Here is a 20,689-nt window from a genome sequence, read left to right as displayed (position 1 = left end):
TTTCTCCTCTTCACTGGAGATCATCTTCAGTTGTTACATGAAAGGGGAATTCGGGCACTCAAACTGAAAACATTAGAGTCTTTCTAAGAAAAAGCTTCAATCTCTCCCTCAAATTCCTAGGCCTGCACCTAAATAAATAAATAAATAAAGCACCCAGAAGTTGTCTCATTTTTCAACACAGAAATGTTTTATCTTTAAGTAACTAGAAAACACCTGAAGGGATCAGATATAACCTTCATTTCACTGGACTAGTGGAAGAGTACATGAGTATAGTGATGGAATTAGGCTAGGCCATGTTAATTCCAGACTCCAAACACTGGGATTTAAGCCCCAGTACTCCTCCAGCAAATACTGTGCTCCATTCAGTCAGGAGGATGACCTGAACCATCCTCTGGTCTCAGCAGGTCCTGTTCACCCAAGGAACTGCACACATGATTCAACCACAATTTAACCATCATGACACTCAGGCAGAAAAGATGAAAGGATTTATATTCTCTGAATAAAATGCAGAAATCGACTGGACTTCAATGCATATTACTAAAATGGGAATCATCTGGTCTGGGAGAAGATGAGGCACTTTCAGGTGCTCTCCTTAGGGCAGCAGGGAGAGCTGCACTGCTCCCTGCTTCCACACAGGCTGCTGCCATCCACAGCACTGTCACCCTGCCGAGTCCTCCAGGGATTCTGCCAATTTTGAAAAGAAAAAGGGACATGCATGGAACAAAAATACAAATATCTCTCTCTCTCTCTCTATATATATATATATATATATAAAAAATCCACACAAAAAAAAGCAGATGAAAAACACACACCTACAAAAAGTAATTAATAAAGAAATCCCACAAAAATCCTCAAGCCTAAAAGAAAAAAAACCTTCAATTATAAAAAATCAAACCTACCCTAAATCCACCACACTTCAAGGCAGACAGAGATGACTCTGCATCTTAACCACCTTCATGGCTGTGCTAACGAGTACAAAAACAGCCTCTGGGGAGTAAACAGCAATGTTCTGTTTACAAGAGAAGAAACTGCAGAATAATCTATTTTCCTAAAAAACAGGAGATGAAAAAAAGATATCCCCCTAAGGCTCAGCTACCAAGGCATCAGGTACCTGACTGATAAGTGAAAATGTTCTGCTAAAATACATCAAAGATAAGCTGCCACAGCCATTTCTACTTCCTCAGGGAAAGAAAACTTCGCACACTTTGGGTTCTGCAGGCTGGAAGAAAGAATTTAAGGAAGTTGTCCCTGGCAGACACAGAAGGAGATACTGGATCAGTAATTTTAAATGAGAGGAAAGCAGACAATGGACTGCAGGCAGGTTAAGGGCAGTTCGAACTCACAGTTTTCTGTAAATCTGACTGAGGTGGATGTTCAGATTTACACTTCCAGCCAAGATGCCGTTTCACGCCAGAGGCAACAGGTTCCCAAGCAAAAGGGACACTTGGAAGAATCCAGCAAAACCTCAACAACATAGTCAAAGTACATCTGTGCTGTAACATATTCCATCTCAAAAAGCAGAGTTCTTCATGATCATTAACCAAACCCCTTGCCCCTGAAATAGCCACCAAAGTGCAGAAAACTGAAAGAAAAACTCCACTTAAATTTCAAACTTGTTTTTTTTAATGTCTTAAAAAGGTCACAAGATTTCTTTCAATCTTATTAATAAATTTTATTTGGACAAGTAGAGAACAACTTGTATCACAACAGCTTTTAAACAACATGATTAAAGACTGCAGCACTCCAAGGAGGCTCACAGATATGTACAGTATATGAAGAAAAAAGTTGCACCTTCAGAGCTGATCATGATCAAGTTAAAAATACCTGACTTAAAGTACATGTGCTAATAAATTTCCTTTAGGTCATGACCAGCATGAAAATAATTAGGACACAGGTACTCAGCAAAGTTTTCTGCTAATGGGTACAGCAATATGCTGCATTTAAGGATTAAAATCAGATTCTAGTTTAGTGTTAGCACTGAGCCCTTAAGAGAAATCCAAATTTCTACTTTTTCCCATTTACAAACATCAAAGCTATTCCCACTTAAGGGTGTGCCCAGCTGCACACAAATCAAGTCCTTGACTGATAAAAACTTTACCGCTAATACTGGAGGTCTCAGTCCCTGTACAAACTCGCCTCTCTGGCCATCCCGCCTATCAGCTGCTACAGAAAATACTTGCTAAGTTAACTCCTCAGGAGAAACAATGCAGGTCTCTGGAAATCATCACATCCTCTCTACAATGAAAATGATCTGCCAATTCAAGTTTCATTTGTTCAGGAAGACAGAAGATTTAAGGCTTCGGTGGCAAAAATAATCCTCTGAGCAGTGTTTTCTAAAGTCAAGCTGACACAGGTATGTTTACTTTGCCTTGACTCAAAATCCCTGGTTATCAGGTTTAGATAACATCCACCTGTTAAATCTGGCAAGAAATCCCTCCTTCCAAAGAGGTTGCTCTAAATCAACCATTTTAGAAGCATTTGAGGATAGCTTAATTTTTTTTTTTAATTATAGCAACGTTCAGAACTTAGTAAGTTGATGAAGCAGTGCTCATGGCATCATCTGCAATTTTGGTACTGGCAGGGTGGATGCTCGCAAAATACTTGACATCACTGTCACCATCCATTTGAAGAGCCATAATGGTTTGTTCCACAGCTTCTTGGTGAGAGTTGGCAGAATTCAGGAAATACTCTGTAAGAGAAAATGCACAGAACTTATGGGAAGCAAGGACAGAAGATACTGCAGTGCCAACCTCAGCATATCCCATGAGATACAAAATTTCAGAGGACAGTGCACTCTTACAGTCCAACTGGAATATCTGAGCAGGCACACAGGACACACTTCCAAATATATCTATAAATTCACCCTTAAAAATAAAATCATTCCATGTTTCACAGCACAGTTGCTCTAAAAATGCTGTTCAAGTACAGGATTTCTACAGCCCTTCAATATAACAGGGGTGACAAATGATGGCCAGAGAGGAAGGAAAAGCCTGGAAGCAACTCCAGATGAGAATGCTTGTATTTGTGACAGAGGAAAAATACCATCAATCCATGGCCGTGTCACTCCATTTCCCTGCCAGCCTTGCCAAGTAATAATCAAACGATAGAGCTAAGATAACATGAAATACGAGTGGAAGAAGTTCCAACATTTGACAGTTTCAATGAACTACAGAACACAAGGTGCATAAAAGCAGTGTAACTACAAATGGTTCACAGGAAGATCAGTTGAAATCGAGGTTTAAAAACTCCTGAACTGATTTTTTAAATCTGCCTTTCCCCATCTATCCACTGTGCCTTATTATGCACAGAACACCTGTGAGGCAGAGACTACCTGTGCCATAAGCTTACGTAGTGGCAATGCAGAATGGAGGTGAACCACCCACGTGGGGGACACAAAAACACCAATGCCACAGGAGAGTAGGAAGAACAGTGACATCTTTGGCCCAGTTAACAGAGGATAAATCACTGCCCATCAGCTGATCCATCTCAACTGTCCCCATGTGCTTCCTCATAGTCAGCATGCACAAGGCAGCTCCCATCAGCCCAGTGCTCACTGTGTTGGCATCCTTGGCATTGGGACATTTTGCACCTTCCTACAGCAGTCCTCAAGCCACTGCATGGTGTTGAGTGGGAGTGACCAGAAGAGGATAAAGTATTCCAAGCGTGGGTACTCTGCTGTTTTACAAAACAGCCCAATAATTCTAATACTATTTTCCTTTACAGTGCTTTGGACTGCAAGCACTGCTGACTCCTCTGGCACCTGTGATGCACCAGGGATGCTTTCCTAAGCACAGTCTGCAGTTTGAGAGCTGCATGTCTTATTTCCCTGAAGAGAATCTAAAGAAGCTTTCTTCCCACTGCTACCATAAAATATAAAGCCCAAACAACAGCTTCTCCCCCAGCGAGAAAACAAATGCTGGTTTGCATTTTTGTATTTTTTTCCTTTCTTATTCTTATTACACAGAACATCAACTATTTTTTTTAATTAGACAAAGGGCACTGTTCAACAACTTCACAGTTGCTAGCTGCTCACCTGTGCTTTCTGATAACACCTCTATGACAACTCTAGCTCACTCATGGAAAATGACACCAAAACAACAGGCTGGCATATGAGCAAGAACTCATTTGCTCAGCATTACACAACAGCAGGTCAGATAGCACAACAGGGTCATGGCTTTATGTCAGCCAAGGTAATATCTCACACCAAAGAGATGCTAAAAGGAACAGCAGCCCGTATCTGATGTTGTTTCTTCTTTTCCAGCTGAATTTAGGAAAATTGAGGGACAAAAAATCCCCATGCAGTCAGCCCATTGCAACTCCTTCTGCCACTAACCTTTCTCCAAAAGGGTTTGCTTCAAAGTTTTTGCGAGCAGGACACGAACATTTGGAACCTTGTCAGATGCCAAGTGTAGTAAGTGTGGCAACAGATGCACAGCAAACTGGTCCATGGGCAGGCAGTCATCTTCACTGATAGTCTGGCAGGAACACAGAGGCAATTTCATCAAATTTCAGCACAGGGAGGACGAAATCTCAACACAAAATCAGAGCTAACAGATCTTATTACTTTCATCACATCTACACAGTAGGTAATGTCCAAAAGTTTTAACACACAGTACAGCATTTTCTAGCACAAACCCAGACACAATGAAGCAAACCAAAATTTAGGAAATTCAGGTTCATTTAGAAGCCTGCTTTATTTTGTATGAAATCTAGAACTCTCCTTTTCCCCCTTTTTTTTAATCACTGTACCACTAGAAAACAGGAGAGAAAAGCAGAAGACCTTTACAATCCTTCTCACAGTTTATTTAGTCTGTGTTTAAACTAGGTACTATATTGAGACCAAAATGGTTCATCTCAATAAACACCTCTTATACCAAAACGTTTCTCTAAATAAGCTCAAAGCTCACATTTCCCCGAACACTTCAAAGAACTGTCCACCTGGGCAGCAGCCATGGTGGCTCTGAGGCTGCACCTCAACTGCAGCCTCCAAATTTGACCATTTTCTTGGGATGCCAGCTAGTTTCAACTCCTGTTTGTTTTGTTGAGAATGTATCAGTTTTGACCAAGCTGCACAAGCTGGCTAAAGATGTACAGGCAGCAACTACTGATTGATTTCTAAAGATTTATTATACAGATCTCACTTCACGCTGAGCAATAAAGCAGCTTCCGAACTCAGAGATTATTTTGCTACACTTGTGCTCTATCTTCAATATCAGATTTGATGACCTAGTGTTAATATGCTGAGCTAAAGATGCATTCAAACTCATCTATGGAGAAACAGAGAAAAAAAAGCCATGAAACTATTCCCTTGCAAACAACATTCTCAAATATTCACCAATACAGCGTCAGCAGACAGATGAAGAGTTCCAGTCCCCTTAATTCTGATCACCACCACTCTCCAAACCAAGAACAAAACTAAACAAACAAACCAACCTCCCCAAAACCCCCAGAATATAAGTGAAGACATTTCACCTGGCAAATAAAGACAAAAGTCTGCCGACCAGACCATTTGTGGCATCTACAGAACTTTTCAACAAGTTCATTCATGAGGTCTACCACGAGCGTTGGTGTTGAAGCCATGTACAGCTTTTTTACCATTTCACTAACCTTGAAGAAACGAGAACAAAAAAGAAAGTAAATACAAAGATTACTCCTGACCACCACGACTCAGGAATTTGACACCCTGAATTTATTTAGATTGCTTTACCAGCTTGTAGGAAATCCAGCGGACAGAGGACACTTTGTCTGCACAGAGGCTGAAGGCAATAGGCCGCAGGTAGTCATAGATGTCCCTGGCACTGTACAGGTCCAGAAGCAAAATCAGCTGCCTACAAGATGGAAGAAGAACCAAAGAGAGGACATCACAGTAAGAAAAGAGGCAGCTTAACTGAATATCATCATTTATATGACAATACTTACCAAATATGCAATGTGGCCATAATGAAGTTACTGGAAAGAAAAATCTTCTATTTTTCAGTGCCACCAGCTTGACTGTGGGTCACTTGCAAATATTAAACTGCCACTTACTCACAATAATGACAATACAACTACTGGGAATTTTTAAACAAGGAGGACATGTGGAGGAGGAGAAGGACCAACTACTAATAAAAAATGAAATTCAGAATATCACTGCAAAACATCTATTATCCAATTTTCACATTTTTAAACATCCACAACAAAAAAAACCCAGTAATTCAGAAAACCACATACTCAGCCAGTTCAGCACGGAAACGCCAGTTCCTGCTGTTATCAGTCACCAGGAATTCCTGAAGCTGATAAAGATACTCTCGTCTTTTGTCAACATGAAGAAGCTGTAACAGTAAATACAAACTTACATAAACAACTACAGACTACAATCAGTAGATAGAACAAGGGCTTTAAATGCAACTAATGAAACACTCTATTTAAAAAACCTTAGATCTTTAGCAACAGTGCTGCTTTCCTGGGTTAAACCCTGTAATGCTTAAGACTGTAAAATCACATGGGGCACTACTGAAAGGAAAATGTGATGAGTCTCTCCTTTTACACTAAAGAAGGAGGCATAAACAGAAAAGATAGTTTTAGAATTTGTGTTTCCCAGCTCCAGAAATGAGGCAGTTACAGAGAAACTTCTACAGAAATTTGACAAGTTGTGTAGGCAGATTAGAGCCCTCAAAAAAACCCATTCATATACTGAATAAACATGAACAAAGTTCTTCAGAGAAAAAAAAGTAGAAGCAACACAGATCTCCTGCAACATATATTCCAATATTCAACAGATATCTGCAGAGATTCCCAGTTACATGGGTTTTATGGTAAAAAGCAGGAGCATACAAAGAAACGAAGCAAAATCTGTCACTGCACTTGACCAGAGCCGAACACAGACATACCTTCAGGAAGTCATGCAAGTGCTTAAGCACACCTATTCTCACTTCATCTAGGTCCTTCAAAAAGCCATTGAAGACAGGAACTAAATCTCCAGCTGTAAGCTGGTCTCCAAGGATGACAGCAAGTTCATGTATAGAAAATGCCAGTGTCCGCCGAACCTTCCACTGCAACATAAATAAATCAATGTTACTGATTCAAAGTGCTCCAGTCGAACCTGAGGGCTGGTATCCAAGCTAGACTCCCACCAAATTTCACTACTTACAAATATCTTTACAGTGTGTCTCATGAAACAACTGAAAATTACACTGGAAATTTAATTTTTTTTTAAAAAAAAGAAAATGGAAGTGAAGACAAATGACAAGGCACCATTTCTTCCACCTGAATATCAAGGAACTATTCAAATACAAGTCATCAAAATATTTTAATCTTCCAGGTACCAGGAAGTAAAATAGTATTCCTGACATCAGTGCTCTTGCACACATTTCTTTTTGCTTTAAATTCTTTTGCATAAATTAGTTCCACTCTCTTTTTCTGTTTTTAATATTAAATGAGTAAGATATATATCCAGTATTTCAGCTGGAATATTTTAGTTTCCATAATAGATGAAGTTTCTTCCACACGTAGTGCCCAGCAGCCCAAGGACCAGTGGAGCTTTCAAACACCTTAAATTGAGGGCACATTGTTTAATTTGAGTAACTATTTCAAGTAAGTATTTTAAAAATAAAATAGTGTTTATTCTTTAGCCAGCACTTTCCAATTAGCATGGGCACTGTCTTTTTGCCCTGGTTTGGCGATCCAATCTTAACTCAGATTAGACTGGTGATAAATTGTGGACACTTCTGAACACAGGGTAATTTGTTTTTACTTATGTTTTGAATTTATTAGCTGGTTGTTTTTAATGGTTGTAAAGGAGCCTGGAAAACATGAGCAATAGCCATGTATAAAATTACTCACTATGTATCACTGAAAACGGCTGCTCTGACAGAGCAAGCAGCAAGTTCAAGAGAGGTGAATCAGTCTGAGAATATTTTAAAAAATAAAAAGAGCATCTCCAAAAAAGGAAACAAAGGAGGTCTGGGAAACAACTGTAAACTGACAGCAAAATGCAAAAGGCTCCTTACCACCTGACAACAAGGAAAATGCTGTTATTTCCAGGATTTGTTTTTAAAGCAGCAGTGCTGCTGCGCGGTGATAGCAATGTTATTCCTGTATGACTAACTGGATGTGGCACCAAGGCCTGGTGTGAGGCTGACTCACTGAGCTCCAGACATGCCTGCAGGGGCATGTCTGCTCACACAGCAGCACAGCCCAAATTCTCAAACCTAGGAGACTCCCAGACACTGCCACAAGATCTCAAGCATGCACAGAAATCAGAAACCCCTCCTCATTTTCCTACTGGAGATCCACCTCCCACTCTAACTAGCCCATTTCTTTACTACCTGAGCACCACAGACCCCCTGAAACCACTACACCTTCACTCCTTACAGGATAACACCAGCAATGGAAGGCTCTGTGTAAAAAGGACAGCAGCCCAACACCCAATAAACATGAGAAACCACTACAGAGGCTCCAGTTAGTCTTTGTCACATCACAGGATTTCAGACTGCTCACTGCTCCAGCTCACCTGCATGTCAGATGCCAGAGTCTCATAGGTGTCTTTCAAACAGTGCCAGTTCTGCCTGCCCAGGGTCAGTGCCACGCCAGGCAGGCTGTAGGCGCAGTGCTTGGCAATCTCGGTGTCGACTGTTTGTGCGCGGGACGGATCAGTCATGGATAAATACTGATCCAGCAAGGCTTGAGGTACAACATCCTGCAGCAAGAGAAAGGCAGAGCATCCACACTATTTTCACTTGCTCCTCATAAGGCTCACTGTAATTCCAGGGCACTTTTTCCCACAACTATGGAATATTATTTAATGTCTTCTTTGTCTTTAGAAGAGCACAAGAGTTTTGTATCAGCTAAGTTCCACCAAAAGGTTCCAAAGAAACAATAACATGACTGGGGGCTATTTGAAGATATACAGAACAACACAGGAGCAAGTGAACCACTCTTCTTAGGGAGTCCAGGAAATGGAAAGACTGCATTCTACCTTTCTGCAAACATTCAGGCTCACGTGAGTTGTAAACTGGCTGTTTTATGTCATCCATAAAGATAAGAGGAACAACAAATTATGTGACTTGCTCAAAAAAACCTTTCCTAATTCTCTCAAAATCTTGAGAAGGTGGAGAGAAGAAAACTAAACTAAAATGCCTTGGGGAGGCAGGGAAGGGGAGTGAGCAGAGTACAGTGTGTTCAATATTGCTTCCAAACTCCCCGAACAGTCAACAGGGAGGAAGAGGCTTCTGCAGAGACAAAGAGATCCCTGGTGAAGACCAATCCTTCTGTCCACTGAGGAATTAAAGCATCTGAACCAAAATTCTGTGAAAACCTCTTTGTGCTGACATCACTACTGCCTTTGCTTCTGCTGTGTCAGGGACTGACTCTATCAAGGGGTGCACAAGACCATTTTCCTAACACAGCTGTTGAATAGCTCCACTGACAAGAACAAGTGAGGGATCGAGGTTCCTACTCAAGGAATCACATTGATGCACAATAGCAACGTAATACTGGACTATGGAAGAGCAAACATTTGATTCCATTGGGAAAAAAATACCAGAGGCAGTTCCACCTTAATGAAACACTTTCAAAAATGTTCTACAAAAAGCTATCAAGTGGTGGGGGTGGTTTCTCTCAAAACATGCAATTAAAAAAACATCCTGTTTCCTCAGTAACCTAATTCCCAGTATGGCTTCCACAGAAAAGTAAACCAAATGAAACAGAGCCTGAAGATCTATGACAACTGTTATGTCAAAATAATATTGTTATCTCTCATGCATAAATGTAACAGAAGCAACTGCTAAATGAAGTCGTTAACTCTGGAAACAAGGACTATTTTTAAACTATTTAATTAAGAGGTATTTAATAGAAACTGTATCATGTCAGAAACGACTGAATGAAAAAGGGGATAAAGGAAATCCCCATATACATGAAAAAATTTCATTTATCTGCAACATAAAAGAAAACCAGAAGTCACTGTCATTTACCTGTACTTTGGATTTTCTTTCTTCTTCAGGGCTGAAACTACTGTTGGTACTCAAATCTGAATCATTATGAATATAGTGAAGTGTAGAATCCATACTCTGTTAAAAAAAATGAAAATAAAAGGTCACACAAAACACACTCTAAGATTAAACACAAAAGAAATACCAACATCAAGAAATACTTTCCTTGCCTCGGAGCCTATTTCTTAGATTAAAGGAATACATGTTTTAATATCAAATACAATTTTGCTGCAGCCCAAAATCAAAAGGTCCGCAAGATAAATCTGCTTTCAATTTCAAACAGAAGCTCCTCTTACTCTGCTCCATTTTGGTTCTTATGGAATGAAAATCATGGGAGAGGAGTACCTTTGAGACTGTATTAAGAAAAATATAACCAACATGTGGGTCCCATTGCTTCTCCCCTGAATGAAAAATGAGGAAACACCTGTAGCTGATTTTGCTGGATTTCTTGCTTTGGATTTGTGCTAGAAAAAGGTCAAAACAAAGCCACCCTCACACTCAAGAGTAGAACCTGATGAGACTTATACTGTTGTACCCTTCCTGGGGGTGATTATTCTATAATCTTCTCTGGATAAGCTTCACCTTATAAAACCGAGTCCTACTTGGCCTTAGCTGCTGACAAGAGTCATCAGCTCTCTCAGCAGCCCTACTAAAATAATATTCAGCAACAATTTTAGCACCCAGGCTACACATCTGAGCCTTGAGGATAAGAGCTGAGACGCTGTTTGAGAACAGTGGCAGAGGTGAGATGGGCTGCAGTAAACTCTGCTGCTGGGGGGATGCAGCACCAAGGCTTTGGTTACAAATACAATGGGCTTGAATTTTTTTACATTAATTTTGAGCAATATGTAATGAGTATCTGAAAAGCAGATCACGCTGTTGTGTGGTGGAACAGGACAAAGGCATTTGTGGCAGATTTGAGCCAAGGTATCTATCTATCTATTCACATATGCTGCAGGGGATGCTCCTAGGGTTAACACAAGCAACAAGAACATGCCTACTTCCACCAGCTGTTCAGATCGTTTTGACAACAAGAATTTTCCAGCAAACTACAAACTTCTTCAAAAAAAAGGCTCCAGGATACAATCTGTCTTCCTTGGTTTGGCTTCAGACAGTTGCTTTTTCCTTCTCCACAAGCTGCTTTCATCTAAGCACTGGGCTGCAATTTTAGTTGCCGAGGTATAATTACAGGTGATAAAGAACAGGCAGAGCTGTGAGGCAATTGCATATCTCTGGCACAGCAGTCCATGTCACCTGTCAGCTTAGGAAGCAGTAGCAAGAAGGTAGTAAAGAGCCAAGGAAAGAACAGATTTGCAAGCAACTCCATAACTAAATGTGTCCAGCAGCACACAGCTTCAACTATAAAACCTCCGGAGGCTCTGAAAACGATCTCTGCAGGATTTTTAGCTTTGACAGTCAATTCCTCCTTCACTCTTTTTTAGCCTTTTGTTTGTTTGGGGCTTTTTCCTCCCTGAAAGAGAGATTATTTTCAGCATTGCCAGTCACCAGCTTTGATGTCTTGCAAATCAAGGAATTAGGAAGCAGCCAGTACACCCTAGCCACAGTGCTTTCCATGAGTTGCCAGTCTGCATGGGACCCAGAGATTAGTCATTCACTCTGTTACAATAAAAATGAAAGGACTCCATCGCACATTCCCTGTTACCTCAGTTACAAAAGTTTCAGCTTAAAAAAAAAATCATACTTTGTTGATTGAACTAAGTCAAACAACTGAATATAATGAAGGGTGTCACAAATGGGAACATTTTTATCCAGCCACTTTTAAAGTCAAATATGCATTCCAGAGAGGAAGAGCTTCAGTAGAGAAGAATGACAGCCATGAGTCAGTATTTAGGTTATGCTGTATCTCTACCCCTGAAAATGAAGTTCTGTCTGTACTTCTTCCATGCACACACCCAACAGCATTGCAGAGAGCCAGGACATGAAAATTCAGCAGAGTTTAGCCTGAAAGCTTCCTGTGTACCAAATGCAAAATCTCTGTCATGGCCTTATAGATCTCTAAGGTTAAGCTTCCCTTGGCTGTGTAGTAAGAGCTCTGGGGTTGTGCTCCCAAGATCTCTGCTCTGTGTCAAGGGTTACACATCAGGACAGGTGGTGCTGGTGACAGGGCAGCTGGCCCAAACAAAAAAGAGGTCAGTGTCAGGAGTCCATCTCCTCCTGGCATCCATCCTATTCTTAGAGAGAGACAGACAGGAGTGGGAATGTTTTAGCCCAGTTTCCTTTCTCCCTCTACCTCCAAATTAAAACAGACTCCAGTACCCATCCTCCTTATCAAACCTTATAGAGAACATACAACCTAAAGAAAATAAAACAGCTACTCTCAAGAAACAAGCTTCATCATGTCCCAAAATCCTACTGGTCCATGCTATTACACCATTTATTTTCATTTAAATAGCAAATCTCTCTTTAATATGCAGCATTAACTCCTTCATGAGCCAATACAGCTGCCAAAGGACAAGCAAACTGTGGTTTTGCTTAGTGGTCTATGTGCACAACTGTGCAAGGTGCATTCAAATATGAAATGCTGGAGAGTCTGATTTCTGTCAAGTGTCCAGTACCTTACTGGCACACTGCTGTGCTGAGACTTAAAAAACCCAAGAAAAGCCAAGAAGAAAAAAATCACCACAACAACAAAACCCCCACTAAACTACCACCTGTGAAAATCAGTGGTCTCTTCACTGCTAGAGGCAACAGGCTACCTGCTCAACAGATCACAGCTTGATTGCCAGAATTCTAGGTCACCAATATAATATACACTCACTTGTAAAACGAGGACTTGACTCAGTGCCAGTAACAAACAGGAACTGACAGATTAAGAGCATCCTTTTAAAGCATAAAACTGAAAGATGTAAAATCAACATAAACCAGCTATGTGACTGGTTCTTAAATTTTCTGTCAGCACTATACTTTGTATACAGAAAGATAAAATGCAGGACATTTTATGGTCACTCTGAACAAACATCACCCTCACCACCTCCCAAAATTCTTAAGAATGGAAGATAAATGTACACTGTCATTTTAGGTTAGCATTAGAAAGAAGAGATCTTATAATAAAAAAAGCATATTGGGCCTGACAAAGAAATTTGGGGCTGGCTGTTGTTTTTGAAACAAACCACATTTGTGGAGTTAAATTAGGATTGTGTAGAATCAAGTATCCAAGTAAATGTCACATTCCTGAACTCCTCATATGTTTTTAGTCTAGATGGTAGTCCAACAGCTTAGAGAAAAAGTTAATTAAATGTCATCAAGAAACACTGCTCTAATTGAAGAAGGATGAAAATGTTTGCACTGAACTGATATTAACTTCTAAACATTTCAAAGATGTTTGTCAAAATTTCATCCGGAAAACACAATTTCAGTAGTGTGATTCAACAAATCACTTGCTCTGGTTTTATGGAGCCTATTTTGGAACCACTGCTTTTTGCAACAGCAACAGCTTTTAATACCACCTGAACTTGTGGCATTACATGCAGTGAATGTAGTGGGTCTGACCTGACACAGCAAAGAACAGAAAAGATTATCACATCCCAGAACTACAGTCAGGCAGGGAATGGGGAGGGGGGTTGGGGCTGAAGAAGCAAACTTTAAGATGTTACTGATTTCTAGAATAACTTTCAGCAGTCCACACAACACCTCAACTGCAGGTCCTGAACTTCTCTGATGCAGACCAGTAAACCTTAGTAAATCAATTCAACAGGGAGCAAAGGGAACAAAGTATCTCCTTCTCCAGATTCAGGGAGGGGCATTGGAGAAGATTCACCCATTATCAGCAGGGCCTGTTTTAAGCATTAATAAAATGTGGTAGCATTAAAACATGTTCAAATGTAACAGTCACAACAGAGATTTTAACAGAAACAGTTTCAAGAATTTACATGGACAAAGAGAAATGGCAAAAACAAAGGCACCCAACACAACTCATTTTATTTTAGTAGCTAGAACTTCAATACCATCCAACAAAAGGGAACACCACACCAGCCAAAAGTAGAAAGCATTTGGCTGCAATCCTCACATGAATGCAAATTACTGTTACTGGAGCCCTGGAAAGCCTAATGGGAAAAAAATTAAAAGCATAAAACTCTCTTCTTACCTCAACAGTGTCACCAATTAAAGGCACAATATCACCCAGTATAGGCTTAAAACTTTGCTGGTCATTGATGGTTAGCTCAGTCTGTGAATCTGTTCCCTTGCCAACACTGGCCATTGTCTCTTCTTGAGGATCCAAGCTGGATGCTCTGAGTGCAGCAGACAACACCTCCACTTGTGCTGCAGTACATGAAAGAGAAATACATGAGAGGCTAAACTGCAATAAAACTTTCAGCAAGTCCACGTATCAACTTTCAGACAGTTGCTAATTAACTGAAAGACGGCAGGAAAGACCACAGGAGAGGTACCAACTCAAGATCATTAGCTGTTGGTAAATCCCAAACTAGGGACCAATTAAGTGCTGGATTAATACCCCCATCTTTTCCTAGGGTACTCAACCAAACCACAGTTCAGTGAAATTTCTCCCTAAAGCTGAAATAAACAAACCCCATAACCCAAGAGGAATAAGGAGAGTGCTATTATGGCAGGATCGGTTCTTTAACAATTTTAGTAAATATTAACGGTGCAAATAGATTTTTTTTTTGCAGCAGAACAGCCCATGAATATTAACTTACAGACTGGGTCATTTGTGGGAGGTGGGCTAAGAGAAAAGAGGGACAAAGTAATTCAAGTAATGATTGTGAACAGGTTTAGTAATGCACAAAGGATTTCAGTTCTGAGAGGTTGTTTCTCCCCCTGTGTATGTTCATTAAATTTAAAAAGCAACTCCAAAGCAAGATCTATATAGAAAGATGCCAGACCCGATACTTCAGCCTCCTTGGATCCTCCAAACAAATAACAAGGTTACACTGTCTGATGTTCTCTCACTCATCTAAAAAAGGCATTAGCACTTCATACTCTGCTATCCACTCTTTTGAAAAGATCCAGCAGTTCTGAGGTTGCTCTGCTTTCCATCCCTCTGTTTACTGCCAATTAGAAAAAGCTTTGTTGAGTAAGCTTCTTGGATATAGCCCGACGTGAGATCAGGTATCAGAGGCAATCTCAGCTGCAAGTGACACAGAATTCAATGCAGATTAATCTACCCTGCAACTCTCCTCCTCCAGCTCTTTCCAAGAAGGCAAGGAGGAATAATCTCCTCACTTATTAAATTTACCCAGCCATCCAAAGGTCTGTTCCTCACAGATTTTGTCTTTTCCAAGGTTTCTTAAATGTTCACTGTAAAATTACATGACAAACCATATGCTTGTTTTTAATCCCATATTGCCATACTAAACTACAGAATTCTGAATTTCTCCCTCTGGCTTTTTGAATATGGTTGTTAACAAGAACTAAACAAAGAAAGTTGGACTCATTTGTAGATAGAAGAAACAGATATGAAATGCAACTGTTACAAGAAACAGAAATCATTAACTCAGCAAAATCTTAGATCAGAAGCCTTAGCAAAATCTAGCAAAACCTGGAAAACACACTGTGGTTTCACTGGTTTGTCAGTAGAGTCTGATGAACAGGAATAAAGACAATTCTTTACAATATGCAATTCTAACTCTCTGTGTCCAATTTCTGATAAAATAACCCAAAGATATTCTTGCTGTATTACTGCAGTTCTCAACAAGAAACAGGAAAAATACAGTTAAAAACTTACAAGTATAATCAACATTATACTAATACTTCCACTATAAAACATGTGAAACACAGTTTAAATATATACAATACATATTATACTTTACATATAAATATATAAAAATAAGGAATTTTACAATTTCTAAGATTAGTAAGAGACTGCTACAACCTTACTCTTAAATTTTACTTCACTGACAATAAACTTAAGTATTTTAAGACCTTTAAGACTATTTGAGAATAAAAAAGATCAAGGTTAATAAATTTAAATAAATTTAAATAAATCAATCACCCTCAAAACCAGGCAAAATAGGTGGCTATGCTAAGGCAAGAAATGTCTGGCTTATTTCCAAACTCTTTTCATTTTGAGAAATCAAACAAGAAAATTAATTTTATTCTGCTGCACATTAAGGAGACATTTTTCTTGAAGACCTCTTTCATGAGCGACTTCATGAAAAACGTGCATTCCTCTCACCTTCACTTAAAAGTCAAGAAAGCTTACCCTGACTAGATAAACACGTACTGTTTCAACACTGTTTATGTATTTCCTGAAAAATCCACACAGAGCAAAAAAGATTATTTCTAGTAACAAAAGTATCTACAGCAGTAATTGGGAATTTTCCAAGACATATTGCCCACCCATGCCCCACTGTCAGCCTGCACACCTAGACCATTCTTGCTTAGGGGCTTAACAGGATGGAGACAACACCTATCCTGATTTCCTCTGCCTGCCCAAGAAGAAACATGAAAAATTGTGCATTTCCTCAGCTTCTTGCCAATTCTACAATCTCAAGATTTGGGGATGAAGGATGGGAGAAGATAAACTCCCAAGGATTTCACTGACTGGCAAGTGCCTTCTTTCTTCTCTCAGGGCTTATTTGTGACTTCAGTGCTGCCATTCACTGAAAGGTGGATGACCTAAAGTCCATAAAACATCTTAAGGTCCTCTTCTTTGGAAAAGCCAAGCATTGCTGCTGCTCCTCATCTCTCATGAAGAGATTTCCTACTGCCATGAGACAGGTCATGGTTTTCAGAAAATCATTTGAAATTCAAGCAAAGGATAAGGCTCCCATTTAATGAGTGACAGAGAAATGCTGCAATAAGGGAATCTGCTGGCTAACCAGCTTTCACAACTACCATCAGTAAAAATTGGAGTGTAAAGGTCAGTTTTGCACATAGTACAGAACTCAGGTAACTGCATTGCTCAGATAAAGTCAATGTTCACTGGATCTTAGACCATTAATTAACTCTTTCTTCAACTTTTGCTTCAGGTGAGATGTATTTTTAAACAAGAAAGTATTTAGTCTTGGCTACTGTACCTGCATCCTAAAATAACTGGTACAATTTGTAAATTCTAAACCACATTTTATCTGGTCTTACTGAATTTCCTGGTTTTGAGGAGTCTCTGTCCTTTCAATAAACCTTATTATCGTTTTCTGTTTCTCCTGATGTTTCACTAGAAAACACTGATGTTTCGTGTTTGTTTTTTTATTTTTTCCTTTCTTTCTTTTTTCTAAAGGAGCTGCCTTCCTCACCCTCACTTCTTACTCAGAGGGAAAAGCTAGGGGCTGCAATAATGAGTGTAGAGATGCAGTAGCTGAAACACAAGAACAGAGATTCTTCTCCACTTACTCTTCACCTGTTCCATTAACAGCATATTTTAGACTTTTATTGCAGGGAGTGCCAGTAATCTAACTTATAAATATAGCTCTTTTAAGGGAATGGGATCAATAGACCCCACATTTGGACTGGTGGTCCCTGTTAGGTCTGATTTTGGCAAAGCAGCTTTTAACTGGCTTAAGCCACAGTTAGCCTTAGCAGCCTGCAAGTCAGGCTTCCTCTGCTCCCCCAAACAGCATTAAGGAAAGCTGACATTACATGATTCAGCCCTTTCTATCCAGAATGTAAGATAAAGCCAGTTGAAGAAAGTGTCTGTGGAAAGAAAAATAAAGAAATAAAAATATCTGAGGAAAGAAAAGCAATCTCTGAAGGAAGTGAAGACAGCAGCAGCCTCAAGGAACTGGAAAAATATGACCTGAAAAAAGACCCTGTGATAATTTTTAAAAAGCTGGCATACTTCACAGGAACATGCAGGTTCCCATCTCCCAGTCTGAGACCTTCCAGATGTCTGGCCAGTGGACTGGAAAGGTCCTTTAAACAGGGATTACAATACCAGTGCTTAACTTTGCACAGCCCATGTAGCTCTGTTAGCCAGCAGTTTCCCTGCGAGAAGACAGGTTGTCTTTATCTTGCTTGCTGACTGCTCAACTACCTATAACTCACTCAGATTTACTGCTTATTGGCAATAAGTTAGTTCTGCAAGGAAAGCCCCAAGGTAAGGAGTGAGATTCAGGTGAAGCAGTTCATCTTTTTTTGAGAATGAGATTAGGGAAAAAATATTCTATGATGGTTACTGATTACTTTTTGCTGGAGATCTCATCAGTCTCAATGCCTTGAAGGCATCTAAGGCTTGAAACAGAAACTGCTCTACTGAGGTACACTGCAGAAAACCCCCAACAAATCAATACCACCACCACCCTGAAAAAACCCGAAAAACCAACACAAAACACCAATCCAAAACTGCTTAACCATGACCAGTGTGTATGTAAACTAACTCCTTAGTGTTTGGCATCCAAGACATCTGGAAGATGGGGATATGCACTGAACATGCCATACTCTGGGTTGCACGATCTGGTGATGATTTTCCTTTGACTCTTCCCATTGGCATGGTACACTCAGGTACTCCTCAGATAAAAATTGAGTTATTATTTCTCAATACTTCTGCTATAATGATGCAAGCAGGTGAGGGGAGAAGCAACTCACACAACACAGAAGGGTGAAGTGAGACATGTGAAGTAGAGGAATGCCAAACCCAGTAAGAAAGAGAAATGAAAATAAAAAAGGAAATAGGAGAAATACATGTGGAGGGGAGGGGACAGGGGTACAAAGCAGAGGGTGGGATGGAAGGAAGGAACAACAACAACAAACCCACTAAGAAAACCCCAACAAAACCATATTTTTCTGACTCAGAAAGAATCATTGTTGGTTGAACTTCAACACCAAATCTCTACATCTGCCTCAGCTGTCAGGGACTGGCTGAAACCAACTAGCAAAATACAAATCATCAACCCTCCTCTGACTGAACAGTGAAGAACACCCTATTACCAACACTACATATTCTGCAGAGTCAAATAAAAATTTAGTATGATCTTAAGAAACTTCAAAAACCCTATGCCATTATGGTTCCACACAACAGGAATTCATTTGCTTCTCTTCCTCATAAATTTATACAACGTTTAAAAAAAAAAACCCAAAACCAACAAACGATGAAAAACCCATGTCAAGAGAAGGCTGCTGAATTTGCAGTCAAGCATGGAGAGGTGAGGTACAGCCACAGACAAGGTCATCTGAACAACTTAATCTTGCTGACACATGCAAAACATCATACACCGCAGTCTCATTCCCAAACCACATTTCATCTTGTCATGCCTTCAGGATGCTTGGCCAATTTGCTATAGAAGCCAGAAGATGTGTCCCATGGAAGCTCTCCAGTATGGCAGGCCTCCACTTACCCACCACAGAGAACACAGCATCTTCCACTCCCATCCCTTGGCTGGGAATGCAGCAATAAAGACAGGAGCACAGCATGGAAGCAGGAGTCCAGGACTTAGGTGACAGCAAGCCAATGAAGAAAATAAGTGCAAGAAAAAGATCACAGGGATTTAAAAAGAAATAAAGAGAGGAAAAAAACCTCCTAGCTTGCTCAGTCATTGCTGTCAAAGCAAAGCCTACTCACACTACAAGATCAAAAACACAATGGCCAGCTTTGCAGAGAGGGGAAGTGCAGGCAGGGAAAGACCCTACGGACCATTTGGGACCAAGGCTGTTTGGCATACATTTGTAAGCCATGTATACCAGAGACAAAATTATCTGTGAAATTAGATAGTTTCATAAAATTTCTACGAAAACAAATTAAGATAAGCTTTTGACTGAATATTTATACCATCAGTTTGTTACAACAGTTTCAGATTATATCGCTATGAGCAAAAAGACAGTCAGGGTTCTGATCTTCTGGGTTACCCCCAGAGCAAGCCTACCTTTTGTCACAATTTAGGAAGTGTAAGATTCAAAACATAGGCATTAAGTCAGCTACACAGAGACTAAAGTCTGGATATCTATCACTTCTATGTGTGCCAGTGTTTGAGATAAGCATGCAAAATTAATACTACTTGCACTTTGTGCAAAATTAAAATTGCAACGTTACTAAATCGAAACAGGTGTGTTGTTAAATTCCAGCTTCTCAAGTATTTAGACCAAATAACAAGAGTACAGGCAAGAGGAAGAAGAGTAGAAGATTTAAGAGGAGTCTTTCATGGGGCTTCACTGCACAGCCTTGACCAAGTCAGAGTGGGGAAACTCACAGTACTGACAACCTAATAACAGTTTTCTTCTACTGAAATGCACAAATGTTGGTCAACAACTCCACAGAAAACCTCCTGACACCGTCAAGAAAACTACAAACAAAATGCCAGAAACCTGTTCTGAAACAAGACACGAACACACATGATAAACAAATTCTTAGCACAGGACAATTCTGGATGTACAACTACATGCTTACATGATCCACTGTAATTGATGTGTTAAGGCATGTTCTCTAACTACAGACAGAACAGTTTTACAAAATAAACCTTAACAGCAGTGCAAGCTTCTGCAGTTGGCTTCAGAGATGGGTTATATGAAGACTGAAGTCATTAACAAGGGTGAAATTTTTTTCTTACCTCTTTCCTTAGTGCCCAAAAGCACTCCTAAAGCAAAGTTTTATCTGCTGACTTCACAAGTGATTAAATAAAAGTACAAAATGGATTTAAGAAAAGTTATTAGCATATCAACCTACTAACAATAAAAATAAGTTGAAAGCAGTATCAGTTTATTCTAAAACATTTTTTCCCCAGCTTGCTCCTTCTTTTCCTCCTATTTTTTCTGGTATGCTTTTCCCCTAGAGATTCTTCATCTCCAAAATAACATGGTTTCTTCCTTAGTGG

At 39.8% G+C, this 20,689-nt stretch overlaps 1 protein-coding gene across 6 annotated transcripts in view; it reads right to left on the bottom strand.

Moving 5' to 3' along the window:
* Window positions 1-1,657: 1,657 nt before the first annotated feature.
* PPP4R1 (protein phosphatase 4 regulatory subunit 1) overlaps window positions 1,658-20,689 on the bottom strand; it is a 63,853-nt gene continuing 44,821 nt past the window's right edge. For all 6 annotated transcript variants that reach the window (XM_033054052.1, XM_033054070.1, XM_033054061.1 and 3 more), the window contains 9 exons: window positions 14,074-14,249; window positions 9,951-10,046; window positions 8,492-8,677; window positions 6,870-7,031; window positions 6,211-6,311; window positions 5,708-5,828; window positions 5,473-5,607; window positions 4,334-4,475; window positions 1,658-2,689 (listed from right to left, as the gene is read on the bottom strand). In XM_033054052.1, coding sequence (XP_032909943.1) covers window positions 2,526-2,689; window positions 4,334-4,475; window positions 5,473-5,607; window positions 5,708-5,828; window positions 6,211-6,311; window positions 6,870-7,031; window positions 8,492-8,677; window positions 9,951-10,046; window positions 14,074-14,249 — 1,283 coding nt within the window. In that variant the 3' untranslated portion in view covers window positions 1,658-2,525. The remainder of the gene's footprint in view (window positions 2,690-4,333; window positions 4,476-5,472; window positions 5,608-5,707; window positions 5,829-6,210; window positions 6,312-6,869; window positions 7,032-8,491; window positions 8,678-9,950; window positions 10,047-14,073; window positions 14,250-20,689) is intronic.

The sequence above is a fragment of the Catharus ustulatus genome, chromosome 1, assembly GCF_009819885.2.
Source record: "Catharus ustulatus isolate bCatUst1 chromosome 1, bCatUst1.pri.v2, whole genome shotgun sequence".
Classification (NCBI taxonomy): domain Eukaryota; kingdom Metazoa; phylum Chordata; class Aves; order Passeriformes; family Turdidae; genus Catharus; species Catharus ustulatus.
Note: the sequence above shows the minus strand (reverse complement) of the source record. Positions and strands in the feature narration are given on the sequence as shown.